Source organism: Polyergus mexicanus, unplaced genomic scaffold (genome assembly GCF_030449975.1).
Source record: "Polyergus mexicanus isolate NDT 795.1 unplaced genomic scaffold, iyPolMexi1.0 SCAF_7, whole genome shotgun sequence".
In the NCBI taxonomy this organism is placed as follows: Eukaryota; Metazoa; Arthropoda; class Insecta; order Hymenoptera; family Formicidae; genus Polyergus; species Polyergus mexicanus.
This window is the reverse complement of record NW_027223327.1, coordinates 4,969,685-4,984,366: the sequence shown is the minus strand read 5'-3', so window position 1 is coordinate 4,984,366 and position 14,682 is coordinate 4,969,685. Positions and strand designations below refer to the sequence as shown.

Here is a 14,682-nt window from a genome sequence, read left to right as displayed (position 1 = left end):
AAGCAGTGGTATCAACGCAGAGTACTGTTTCAAACAAAATGTGTGGCTTCACGGGTGCCATAAGATGGTGACAATGATATGACCTTGAAAATCATTTGAAGATCATGTGAAGGTCAACTTTAAAATCTTAAATGGAAACCCCTATTTTTTATTTAGTATTCTTGTAGCTGACATCGAGAGCTTTCCAAAACACTATAATAAAGTATTTTTTTGATGAAGTACTTTTTGAGTAATTTTATATTTTAATCTGACATATTTTGATATAAAAAATTAAATATCTCGTAAAATATTTAGTTTTTGATAATCTTACCGTAATATTTTTTTAAACAATTATTTGTTTTTTTTTGCACTAATTAATTTGTCTTATTATTCTGTACATAGAAGTATTACGGTAAAATTATCAAAAACTAAATATTTTACGAGATATTTAATTTTTTATATCAAAATATGTCAGACCAAAATATAAAATAACTCAAAAAGTACTTAATAAAAAAATACTTTATTATAGTGTTTTGGAAAGCTCTCGATGTCAGCTACAAGAATACTAAATAAAAAATAGGGGTTTCCATTTAAGATTTTAAAGTTGACCTTCACATGACCTTCAAATAATTTTCCAAGGTCAAATCATTTTCACCATCTTATGGCCCCCTTGAAGCCACACAACTTTTGTTTGAAACATTTTTCTCTTCCGGGCTTGGTTTTTGAGATATTCGACTGGATGGATTGAAATGGGCCACCCAGTATATATATATATATATATATATATATATATATATATATATATATATATGTATATATAGTTTGCTTCACATTGTCGCTAATAAATCACAAACATTTAAAACATCATATTCGTATCTTTATAATGTTACTACATACTTGTCTTCCAGTCCGAGATAATATCCATAGCATCTCCACATGTGACAGAAGGCATCTATATCTTTGTCGGTTGCATCGTGTATTCCAATATCTTGCGATCGCAACAAAACCATACATACAAAAGCCGCTTGTGTAGCTGCCAGGTCCGCATTATTTATCCCTTTTGGTCTATACGGCGACTCGCTTATCGTAACATAAGGCCGTTGGCTGAGTTTTTCAAATGGACAAGCCATAACAAAATCCTTTAGAAGTATTTCACGGTCTGGGCACCATGGCTCCGCGATTCTTGATATAGCGTCGATTTGGTTATTATCCATCTGACACAATCTTTCTCTCATCATTAAATGCGATTTATGCGCAACCTGCATATCTTTGTAGGCTTGCGTTCCTTCAACCCAAGGCTCTCCATTATACCAGTTGCTTATCCGCTTGATAGACGATAGAGCTCTTCGAGATAATGTAAAACATTCACAAAAAAATGTAAATTGATTTTTAGTCATAATAATATTTGTGTTACATAGTTTCAAAGTCATGTTATATACTAGTATGGGAGATTTCAATAATTATTTATTTAATTTTACTATATAGGATGATTCAAAACAACCTGATATGCTTGAAATGTCATATTCTTGAGCGAATTCTGAGCCGATTTTTCTTTTTACAAAATTTGTCCTAAGCTTAGATTTTGAATTATAATTGAAAATAGTTAGCTATTTACGAGTCTGTACAATGAGACTCACTTCACAATTTTACAATAAAATTGATATTTGCGAGTAATAATAAAGTACTGCAATAAAAACTATGTTTCCAGTGATATTTATTGTGAAATTATGAAATAGTCTCGTGACGCGTTGCGCTGTCCTTGCCTGCCCATTATACTAAACTCGTAAGTAGCTAACTATTTTCAATTATAACTCAAAAACTAAGCTTCGGACAAAATTTTAAAAGAAAATTTCGTCTCAGAATTTGCTCAAGAATATTAATTTTAAGATCATTAGGTTGTTTTCACACACACTCACACTCCACTCACGAGATATTTTTGCACTTTGTATGCGAGCGGTTATATTAGTCGAAACGTATCGCATTCAGATTTTACGATTTAACAATTTAAAATGGCTCGAGATAATTTAATATAACTGAACATTAATATTTTATCGTGAAACGTTGATAATATTTTAAATGATATTTTAAATAATATTTAATAGTTATTAGCCATACAGCACAGAACATTGCAATTACATTGCAGCAATATTACAGTCTTGCAAGTTGCAATGAAATATTGTTGAGACATTATTGGAAAATGGAATTGTAATATTTTATGAGAATGTTACAGCAATATTTCAAAAACATTACAAAAGACAGTTTTTGATAATCGCTACTTCGTTCGTTTACCACTATGCGGTGCGCGTTGCGTTATCTATCCCGTATTTAAGTTTTAATCACGATGGTTATATAAAGCTTGCAAAAAGCGATTAGTAATATTAAAGGTATAATAACTATTTTTATCAGATTAATTTGTCTGATACAATTTCAACACAGGAAATTCAGATATTGAATTGAGTGTTCAGAAATCGGACAAATAATTATCCGAAAAAAGTTAAAATTATCCGTTTATTGTCTACTTAAGATATGGAGTTTAATATTTATATAAATAAAATTTTAATTTTTATGAATTAAATTATTTAATCATTATCAATTTCTTAAACTTGTAAATAATTTATAAAATAGCGATGTTAATTAGATAACAGAAAATTGTTTAATAGTTCCCATTTTTATATAAAAGCAAAAATTTGATAATAATGTTTTAATATGCGAAATGCTTCAAATTTAATAGATAAACTTGGAGAATATATAAAGACATCCAAGAGAGACGAGAAAAAACTCGTTGTAATTGCATAAATTTTCAATCTTTTTTCTTATCTCTCTTGGATGTTTTTACATGTTCCCAAAGTTTATGTATTAAATTTGAAGCGTTTTGCATATTTGTAGCATTGTATTTAAATATTACAAATACATTGCACCGTAACATTACTGTAGTCTTACATTGAAATATTTCTGAGGGCGAACATTTCAACGTTGCCGCAGGCTTGCAGTAACGTTGCAGAAACATTTCGCAACTTCTATGCAATATTACAATGTTTCAATGTAAGATCTATGCAACGTTTTTGCAATCTTTCAATGCGGTATGGGTATGGATGATGTTTCAGGAAAGTACCTTTCGAATCCTAAATATGGCGTGTGACAGCGATCTCCTATAATAACTGGTTTTAGGCCATCGTGGAATGAATACACGTGGATGAGTCCAAATATTTTAGCAATCATAATTGAGGTATAGTTCTCGCATATGAATTTTTGTCCTCTATGATACTTATCCATGTCTAACCATTCAGGCACGTTCAGCGGTGAGCGATCAAAATTAAGTTGATGAAAAGAAGCCGGTATGTATTCCAACAAAGTTTCCGGCACATTTGGATAGAATTTTGAGAGATTCTTGTTTATCCAGTAATATTGTTCTTCTATCGTCCATGTATCGAAGTCATTATGAAACATTTCTTTATCATACGTATTCTTCAACAACAGTACTAATTTATATTCATCTGGACTTTCCTTTCTGTTCATTTGAACTATTATTGTTTTGCTCCCAGAATTGAGAGTAACTGAATTTTTTGATGTATTACTAATACTCGTCATTATATGATAGAGTATATATAATTTTCCAATACTGCACACAACCTTTCACTGCACAATATCGTAAGCGATCTGGAAATGATATAGCAGTAACTCTGCAGTAGTATCTGTTCCTCTACTTCTTAGCATGAAATTACAATTTTCTAATGGAAACTTTATTCTACGCACAGATGTCTATACTACTATTAAGTCGCTAAATTCGTCAAAAGAGCTGTGGCCAGCCGGATTGGTAATGTGGCTCTACGTTTAAAAACTTGTGAAAATGATAATGTCGTTTATATATCAATTGAAATATATGTATATGTAAATCTACACGTAATATTTGTGATATGGATACGATTACTGAATTCTACACATAACGCACCTTATCATATAAGCCTTGCGTAAACATGTGGGATGAGGACGAAGAAGAGGACACTGTGTGACTTTGTTTCTTCTCTTCTTCGCACTTGCACTGGTGTATGTGTATATAGTCGACACCACTATCCATTACCACTATAGACTTCTAACGGTGATTCTATCACTAAACAAGATCTACAACACAAAAAAACAAAACGTCACACAATGCTTTGTCATCAGCATTTTGAGGAGCATGGCGTGCACTTTCCATATGTATAGAGTTCAGTGGATATGATTAAACATGTTGACCACATTATAGTTTTGTAAGAATAAAAAAAAACACAGATATGCATACGCACATGTACTTGCAATTTCTTAACTGCCATAGATAAACCTTACTGACAGTGGATATTGAAAAAGAAGTGGAAATAAATAAAAAAAAGAAAGAGAGGTAATGGGAAAGGGGATAGACGTATAAAAATAAAAAGATTTTTACTTATTTAAAATATAAATAAATGAGATGAATGTAAGGGAAAGTAGGGTAAAACCGGGTATTTCTTTGGATTCGTCTTCCTATAAAAAATCAGAGGGCAAAAACATTTCTATTGACCGTTAATAGTCTTTAGTGGACCTTGAACTATGAGAAAATGAGGCTAAAAAAAAATATTTAAAAAAATATTTAGTTACCAAAGATAACAAGATTTTTTTGAAGAAGTCAAAATATCCGGATTTGTTCCACCGGTAAGGTAAAATCGGGTACCTATTCGAAAGCACGCAAAATATCGTGCAATTACGAAATCTTGATTTATTTTAATCAAAATATAATACAAAAATGTATTCTATAAACAAACATCACAAACAAACAAAGATATAATAGCTATGTAAAAAAGATTTTACAAAATAAAATTTTTGTGCATATGTGTGTGTGCGAGATGGAGGTCAAACAGATAAGTAGATTAGTTGCGTGATGTCGCGACAGTAGATAGAGCAATCTTACATGACAAGGACAAACATAATCGTACTATCTTTATCTCTTTCATATGTATGAGAGTAATATATATGTATGCACTAACTTATTGCAGTATTTTTCTCTCTTGATCATACGCTCTGTCTCTTTCTAATCGCTCGCTCGCTATGTATTACGTACCCCTTAGCTTCATGCTCCTCGCATATTCACTTACGCGTTCACTCGCGCTTCTCTCTTTCTCTCTCTCTCTCTCTCCCTCTCTCTCTCTTTGCTCGTTCATTATTGTATTCTTTTATTCCCATTATTATATTCTTTTATTTGCTCAACTTTTATTCTTTCTATTCTCGTCTCCCTACATGAAAATAAATAAATTTATTTATTTATTTTTATTTTATAAAGTATAAATGAGATTCATAACAATAAGCTATTTTCTTTTTCTACTTAACTATAATTAAATACCACACATGTACATACAAAAACACACATAATTATATAGTTTTTCTATTTATAAGATATACAATATCTCATTTATACTCTATAAAATAAAGATGAATAAATTAATGATTAAATTAATAATTATTATTATGTAGGAAGACGAGAATAGAAAGAATAAAAGTCGAACAAATAAAAGATTATAATAATGCGAATGAAAGAATACAATAAAAAACAAGCAGAGAAAGAGAGAGAGAGAGAGAGAGAGAGAGAGAGAGAGAGAGAACGAATGAGGAGTAAGCGAGATAACTAACATGAAAGACTTCCGAAGTCTCGCTCGCGATGCTCGCTTCATCTATAATCTTTCGCGTTATATATCGTTATTGTAAAATTTTTGGTTTTTACGCTTATTGATCCGAAAATAAGAACAATAAATTAATGATATTTTACCGATTAAAATGATACCAAACATGAAATCGGATAATTTTTAATCAATTATGTAATTAAAATTAGGATTACTTATTTCATTAAAATTAATCCGATTCATATTTAGTGCAATTTTAATCGCAAAAATGTAATTATTCTATTACAATTATCTTCAGATATATAAAATGCGAAATATATAACTTTTATTTTCTATAGTAAGGTGACATATATACGTCAAAGTTTACAGATAAAGGGAGCCTGGCGAGCGAGACTTTGGAACTCTTTGACGTTTGTCATCTCGTTTGCTCCTTTATTCTTTCTTGCTCTGGCTTTTGTCGATTCTTCAGCATCGACGATCTTTCCTTATATGTACAAAATATAAACATTTTATAAAATAAAAACTGAAATTTACATTTTGGATTTTATTAGTATGAATACAAATATTGTATAATGGATTAATGAGATTCTTGCGATTAAAATGATACTAAACATGACATAAATTGGATTATTTTTAATCAATTATGTATTATGTAATTATGATTACTTATTTCATTAAAAATTATACGATATACATATATTACTATTAACTACCAAGAAACATATAAAATTAATGTTTAATTTTTAGATGTCGCCAGTAGATAAATTAATAGACAAGTGTTTATACGACCAAACTGGCAATTTATTGTTTGATTGTTAAATCACAACATTTTTTGACCATATGGTTTTGGTCCTTATCGAGTGAACTAAAATTACAATATTACAAATAATGATAATCACGTTACAGAAATGAAATAAACGAGATTATGTACCTGCGTTATAGTTAAAAAGTTGAAAGAGAAAAATCGATATGTCATAATGACACTGTGTCAACCTTTCTGTTTGAGATACTGAGAAAGACTAAACGATCTTTATTAATCTATCGTATATGTTATTTAAATTCTCTGTGTCCTTTTGAGAATTAATATTGTTGTCACATTTTTTAATAAAGAACATTTCAGCTATTTCTCTCTTTCTTACATGTTTTTCGGTATGCAAAATATCATGCGCTGACCAATCGAAGTCATGATCAAATTCTAATTTGTGTTTGCTAATTACGGAAAGATTACTTGCGCGCATTTTTATGTTATTAAAATATTATTAAAATATAGAGTTTTAAATGTGAAATAAATCTTTTGAAATATTTTGCACATATTACATATTTTTTATTTTATTACTTAACACGGTGTACTTTAAAAATTTTTAATTAAATTTTATTTAAAAAAATGATTTAAGATTTTTAAAACTTAACCATTTCTTTATTTTTCACAAAATTCAACTTATTTATTCATAAAATAGTTTTGATATTTTCAAGAATCCGATTTATGTCGTGTTTGATGTTATTTTAATCGCAAAAATCTTATGAACCCGTTAAAATTATTTTTAAACGGATAAAATGTAAAATATAAAAGTTTTTAATGATTTTATATGAATTTAAATATCTGATGAAATAAAAACTAAGACTTATTTCTTCTTTTGTCCTTTTGAAAGTAATTATAACGGACTCATGAGATTTTTACGGTTAAAATGACATCAAATACAATATAATTCGGATAATTTTTACTTAGATAAGTAAAAAAATTTTTTGATTTGCATCTAATTGAAATTCATCCGAATATTGTATTATTTTAATCGCAAAAATCTGTATCCGAATATTTGGTGTTATTTTAATAGCAAAAATCTTATTAATTAAATCAGTAAAATTACGCTCAAAAAGATAAAATAAAGAATAAGAAAAATTATGCTCAAAAAGATAAAATAAAAAATAAAAAAAAATTACGCTCAAAAAGATAAAATAAAAAAATTTATATATAAAAGTTTTTATATATTCGATAGGTGCGCTTCAAAACGTTTGATGGAGTAATTAAGGCGAAGAATCTTCGAAGCGAAAATAGCGTCAAGCGGAGCGGACCTATTTTGTTATATGTTTATTTTCTAAAGACTTATTGTAATATTATTAATTATCTTATTGTTTTAATCATGCTTGTTTAAATTTGTATATAATAGTCTTTAATGTGCATAGGTGCGCACTATAGGGCATCCAACCGAATTTATAAATTAAAAAATTAATTAAATTAATAATAAGTAAAAATACATTAATAATAAAAAGCTATAAATTAAAAGCATAATTTGATTAAAATGCATGATTGCTTAAATGCTTGATACTTTTGTTCCAAGAATAAGAAAAAAAGTAAAAGTAATTTATTGCAGATATTTTCTACATTATATTCAATTAAGACTAAGAAAAATTTATTTTAGGAAATTTATTTTATTGCACATGCGGATATACCTAAAAATATTTTATTTAAAATACTTTATTTAAAATAAAGTATTTTAAATCAATATTTTAAATAAATATAATTATTAAATACTTTGCTGCAAATTTGCTAAGTAAAGATTGAGAACGTAGTTACTGCATTGGCCGCTAACCACGGTACCACGGTATGGCGCTGAAACCAGTGTGAAATGCGGGTCCCGCCTTAACCCGGGCCTTCGGCTATCTGCCTATTAATCTGTGCTTATACACACACACATCAGCGTTTCTTCCGCCAGAAATTGGATTTGGCGTAACGATAATAGCGTAAATAGCGTTAAGTAACTAGGCGGAAGCTAATACTCAAATGAAACGATGTGATTGGTCGACACAAGTTACGCTTACGCAAGTTACGCCGTTAAAGTCCTATATAGGCTGCGGTCGAGAAGACGTTAGAGATGCTTCGAAGCATTGCATTAACCAATCAGAATAAAGAAATCTTTACTCTTTTTGTCCTGATTGGTCAATCAAACGCTTCGAAGCATTTCTAGCGTCTTCCCGACTACGGTCATAATCAGAGAAGCGACAATGGCGTTCCGCTTGCTGATTTGCTGACCACTACGAGCCAGTTCCACTTAACGATCGCAACGCTCATGTATCATTTCATCTTTGTTGTTCACCAAAGTTAAACAAAGACAGATAATGATCGCGAGCGTTGCGGTCGTTAAGTGAACGCGTCCTATGTTGGCGGTTAGTTTGCACATAGAGAGAGAGAGTGAACCCTACGTGCAAACTAATCGCAACCGGCGTACCGTAAGTGAGAAAAAAGTATACTTGCAATGTTATTTTCGAAAAAAAACAAACATTTTGAATATCTCTGAGATATTTTAAAGATATTTTAGATTACACATGGACAGCTGCAGGACCAACATGGCGATCATGGGAAGCATGAAGGGAGTAACGATGTCGCTTCTCTGATTATATAAGACTCTATACGCCGCATGTGACATCACCCTTACGGTTGACGGATTGACCAATCAACCGGCAAGCTGCTTTGCTCTGATTGGTCAATCCGTAATCGTCAACTGTAATCGAGCCCGCAACTTGTGGTGTAATACGGCCTAGACTTCCGCTGCCAACTGCTATGTAAAGACACCTTAACACTTCTCCGAGTTCCGAGCTCCGATAAACTCAGATGAGTGCCCGGCACGTTATATTGAAAGGATTTAATAGTAATTACAATGAATAATATTATAATATACATTGAAATACAAATATTTGAGATATATTAATCTTTGTGTTTTAATCGGTTATAACAAAAATATATTATAAATGCAATATGCTATATATAGTTATAAATAGAAATAACTAATTTGTTAAGTTATGTTACAAATATATCTCTTTATCTTATGTTTATTTTTACACAGGTGTGATAAATATACAACGATTTATTACAATGTCCCATTTATTGGACAAAGTGCTAGATGTTGATATCGATGGTCATGGAAGATTTAAATACATTCTAATCAATGTACAGGATGATGTTAACAAAGCTAGTAAGCAAATCGTTAGAGGATATGCAAGAGCACAGTGGCATGGTAAGTTCGATACAATTATATCTTTTTATATTAATATATTAAAATATATATATAATAAATCTATATACCAAAATAATTTGATATTATTGTGAAATATTATAAGAATTATTTTAGCTCAAATTCAATTAACTTAATTGACGATTAATTTATCAAATAACACATGCATTTTGTTAATATGATTTTCATAATATAGATAAAATTATTAAATTTCTATTTTTTGATGCATTGAAAAAAATTTGGAACAATTTATATGTTATTAATCTATATATGTAAGTAAAAATTTTGATGAAAACAATTCTAAATCGCTTGAATTAATTACTAATTAAGTAATCAGAATCTGTTTAAGGTCGTTTTAGGTGACTTTAAATGGCTTTTATTATATATTGACAATAATATTTTTATGAATTAAAATAAATTGCATTTATAAAATTTTCAATTTAACATTTAGACAAATCTGTAATTTTGTATTAAAATAAAAGCATTAATACTTACCAGAATCATTACATAAATTGTAGAACATAGATTTTTGTTGCTGATGATTTGCTATGTGTTTGCATAATTTCCAGAAAATATATAAAAAAAAAATTCCATTGCAGATAATATACAGGGTGGGTCAAAAGTCTGGATACCTTGATGACTTTAGAACGGATAGAGATAGATTCAGTAATGAAAGTGCCAGCAGATTGGTAACACATTTATTCAGCAAATTGACATTTGTTATGTCCGCATTAGGTTTATGATTTGCTAGCAGAGCCTGCTCACAGAATCTGATTGGCGGTAGAAATTGAGCAGAATCTGCTAAAAAGGCTTGAAATCTATTTGTCGGCAAAAACGAAGCAAGATCTGCAGCTTTTGGCCATTCATATAAAATTGTGCATTTAAATAGATTTAAAAAGCCTCGATCTTAAGTAGCAAAATGATGTTACAATGACAGTAAATTTTAGTCACAAAATGACCATTAGATGTCCTAAGTTAGGTCTCATGAGTCCCGGAAATAATGTCGATATATTACGTCATTTTCTGATGTTTATTTGACTGCAAAAATAAAATCAATTATAGTATTAATATATAATAACAATATATAATAATATATATACAATATAATAATAATATAATAATAATAATATATATGTATACAATATATAATAACATATTAATGTAATATCTATAGGTAAATTTAAATAATTTAATTTATAATTTATAAAATTAAAGATTTTATTTATATGGAAAAGTTAATTCCTATTTTATATCTTAAATAAGTAAATAATGAACAATTTTTACTTATTCGGACATAAATTGTCCAAATAAATAAAAATTGGTCATTTATCTGTTCGATCTTCCAAAAATTAGTTCAATATCTGAATTCCCTGTATGGGAATTGTATCAAAAATTAAACTGATAAAAATAGATGTTACAATGTTATTAGTCGCATTGCGCAAGCTTTATATATGCTCATGACAAAAACGAATACGGGTATAAATAATGAATAACGCGCCGCATAGCGGTAAGCGAATTATATTATTTCAAATAATAGTTAATTTTGTAATATTTTGTAATAAGCTGCAGATGTTACACAGTTTCTGCCGATAATTTGATGTCAAGTCATGTTAGCAGATCCTGTTCGATTTTTGGCAGTAATTTGTCGATTTAAACGATAATAAAAACTGTACCAAATTTATGATCTTTTTGCTGACAAGAGTTTATAGCAAACACTCAGTATGATCTGTTTTGGACAAACTTGGTTATCTGGAAAAAATAAAATTTGAAATTTGGAGGGATTTTATGGAATCATAAAAACTATCGTTTAACCAGGGTTGCGCCAACCTCTAATCTGTATGGAGTAAAAGGGTGTAGACATTGGGTTTTTGTTTCCCTGATCCAATGCAGATTACGGAACCCCTCCAATATCAATAATTCTGTTTACTGCATTGTCTAACATAAACATAGCCTCGTATGAAAAATAAATTTGATTAATAAATTCGAGATAATTATTAATTTTTTGTATCATATAATATCATAAAATTCTATTCGATGATCGAAATTATCTGTGATTTATTCCTAAACAAAATTAATTTTGAATAGGTGAAATTTGACCTGACCACACAAACACACAAATATACACAGGATCTGATATCTATTACATTTTCGCCTATAGATTCTGAGTAACGCAAAGAATGGTATATTTTGCTTACATCATTATATAACTTTGGATTGGAAGCGAATTCTTTCAAAGGTCAATTTTCTCATCTTTAAACTTTCAAATGAGAAATGAATACCTACTCGATCTCTCATGCCATTTAAGATTTTTAAATCGCCCTCATCTTCTTATTCCATAGAGATTAAGAGTTAGTTACACTTTAGTTAAGAGATAGTGATCTTATAAAATTTTCCAAAATTTCAATTCTTTGTGCGTTCTAAAGTTATTAAAGTGTATCTAGACTTTTGGTGTATCTACACTCTATATGTAAGACTTTTATATATTATAATACTCATTATACATTATATACAGTATATTTATGGATTTAGTATTTACAATTTAAAAAATACTCTATTTATCTTTATATATTTTTATTGTAAATAAAGAAATAATAGAACTAATATTTTTGTAAATATTATTACGACGTTATTTTGAAAATAATTATTGTGAAAGTTCTTTATTGATTACAATAATTTGTTATTTTTCATAAGATTGGTTAATACAATACTTTTTTGAAAATAAGAAAATATAACTATGTGGGATATTATATCATCATTGAATGAAATATTAATGATAAATTAGATATACTAAAAATTTATACGTTAATAAATTGTCTATATATATTTTTATAATTATTGTACAAGTTATAGATGTGCAATGTGTATAAATAATCAAAGTCTTGATATCCGGTTATAATTAAATTAAATTTTAGTTAATAACAATGCTAAAATAATTGTATTATTATTATAAGAGTCATTTGGGCCAAAATCCAATTAACTTAATCGGCGATTAATCTATCAAACGACATACACTTGTTATTTTAATAGTTAAATTTATGTTAAAAAATACAAATTTTATTTAAATATGCTAAAAATTTTATTGGAGTTGCCAAAATCATTTATTTAATTGCTAAAATATTTAATGTTAATTAATATTGCTAAATTAAAATAGCAATTTTTTATACAATTCTTGCCTAAGATTTATGATTTGTCATTGTAATGATGTTAAAGGATAAATGGTGATAAGGTCCCAAATTGACCCCAAAATATCGCTTTTTTTTAAATATGCGAAATTGATCTTCTTTCATGTCTTAATAAATATAGAAGATATGGAGTCTTAGGATACACAAGAATATTTTTTTATTTCGATACCCTCCATTAATTTAAATTAAAATATACTTTGAACTTAAGTCTGACAGTCAAAAATCTCGAAAAATCATATTTTTTTAGCATTCCATTGCCATTTTTTCATATGTATGACTACATAAGACACAACATACATAAAATTGATATTAATACTGCAATACGCGAGTAATAAAAAATAAATTTAAAAAATTCTATCCCACATTTATAGTACAAGATACGATCTGTTTTATTTGAAGAGATTTATCTCTTTTATTGATGTATCAAAACAATATTCTACTAGTATAATCTTGTTGAAGTAATTATTTAAAGACAGAAAATGTCTAAATCATAATTTTTGTTGCTATAAATAAAAAAAAACTGTTTTAATACAAATTATACATTTATTAATGCTACTAGTAATACTTTATTAATTTATAATAAAAATAACTGAGGCTTATTGAAGCCCTTATCGCCACTTATCCTTTTGATATTTGAAAATGAAAATATATATACTATTTTGCACTATATATTAAAATAAATGAAGTTTTTTTTGCATAGTGATTCGTAAAATATATCACAAAAATTCTCTTTTCATGCAATTTTTTGGTAAGGAACATGCAATTTAATCTATATATATACATTACACATTTTTCAATCAAAATGGACTATAACAGAATAATATAATCTAGATTACAAACAATTATTAATTCACAAAGTAAAAAGAAGCATTGGTATATTTTATAATTTAATCTATAAGAATAATATATAAAAGAAATTAATTTATTGATATATACAAGGAAAACATTTACATGATTTTTTCTGATGTAATTGATGAAACAATATGGCTGCAATTAGGAGCGAGCTTTAAAAAAGTCAAATTTGCAATTATTAGAAGATATAGTGTTAAAAATTTTTGTCTCATGATAATTGGATATGCATAATCTGTATATTGATTATTATGATACAAAATATATATGTATATATATATATATATACACATTTTTTTTTTAAATATGATATTTTTATTTTGGTATTTTATATCTTATATAGATGTTTTTATTGATACATATAATTTTTTTTAAATATGTGAGAGTGAACACATGTATGTTTTGCTCATTTTTTTAGGTTTTTGAAATTAATGAACTTAAAATCTGATTATAAAATTAAGGTGGAAATTCTCAACGATGACCTCATGGGTCAAAAATGTTGGCCGTAAAAGATCTTTCATATTAGATGTAGGAAGATATAGACAAAAAATTTAAAACAATTTACATTTACGAGATTTTACTTAATTAGCAATATATATAATTTTAATAGAGTACTCTGCGTTGATACCACTGCTTTATATTACATTAATATTATTCAGCGGAGTATATAAACATATAGGAATATTTCTTTTGGGAAATTTTTCCTTCTTGCAGTAAAAATTTTAAAGTGCTTCTATCTCTCCTTAATAGATATTTTCAATAAAATTTACCTTCTGTTATTTTAAATATGACTTCTATATGATACTCTAATAGCTTGCAACTTTTCACACTTAATTACAGCAATAACATTCAAATGTCATTCATAACATTTAAATATTTTTCTTTTTTCGAGAGTAATCAAATTTTACCATAATCTGCGCCATGATATGAGATCATGGGGCACAACTTTTTGTTCATACTCAATAGTTCACAAGCTATGATTACTTAATTATAATCGCGCTTCTGTAAAATTTTCTTCATGAAAAATACAAAAAGTTG

The 14,682-nt window shown here is 28.1% G+C and overlaps 2 protein-coding genes across 2 annotated transcripts in view; one reads left to right on the top strand and one right to left on the bottom strand.

Annotated features, from left to right (window-relative positions):
* Positions 1–856: 856 nt before the first annotated feature.
* LOC138934872 (uncharacterized) lies at positions 857–3,607 on the bottom strand. Its single transcript, XM_070299015.1, has 2 exons — positions 3,092–3,607; positions 857–1,323 (listed from the first exon to the last, which is right to left on the bottom strand). The coding sequence occupies exons 1-2, from the start codon at positions 3,565–3,567 to the stop codon at positions 858–860; spliced, it is 942 nt and encodes a 313-aa protein (XP_070155116.1). The 5' UTR covers positions 3,568–3,607; the 3' UTR covers position 857.
* A 5,540-nt stretch (positions 3,608–9,147) lies between these two features.
* The window catches only part of LOC138934804 (14 kDa phosphohistidine phosphatase), a 100,348-nt gene continuing 94,813 nt past the window's right edge, over positions 9,148–14,682 (top strand). Inside the window, exons 1-2 of the mRNA XM_070298893.1 lie at positions 9,148–9,250; positions 9,446–9,616. Of these exons, the coding sequence (XP_070154994.1) occupies positions 9,214–9,250; positions 9,446–9,616 (208 nt within the window). The 5' untranslated portion in view covers positions 9,148–9,213. The remainder of the gene's footprint in view (positions 9,251–9,445; positions 9,617–14,682) is intronic.

Bases quoted from the DNA above. Each gene is read 5' to 3' on its own strand.
- LOC138934872 (XM_070299015.1), bottom strand. From the start codon at position 3,567: ATGACGAGTATTAGTAATACATCAAAAAATTCAGTTACTCTCAATTCT. The intron at 1,324-3,091 runs GTACTTTCCTGA...ATTATCTCGAAG, and splicing joins CCATATTTAGGATTCGAAAG to AGCTCTATCGTCTATCAAGC.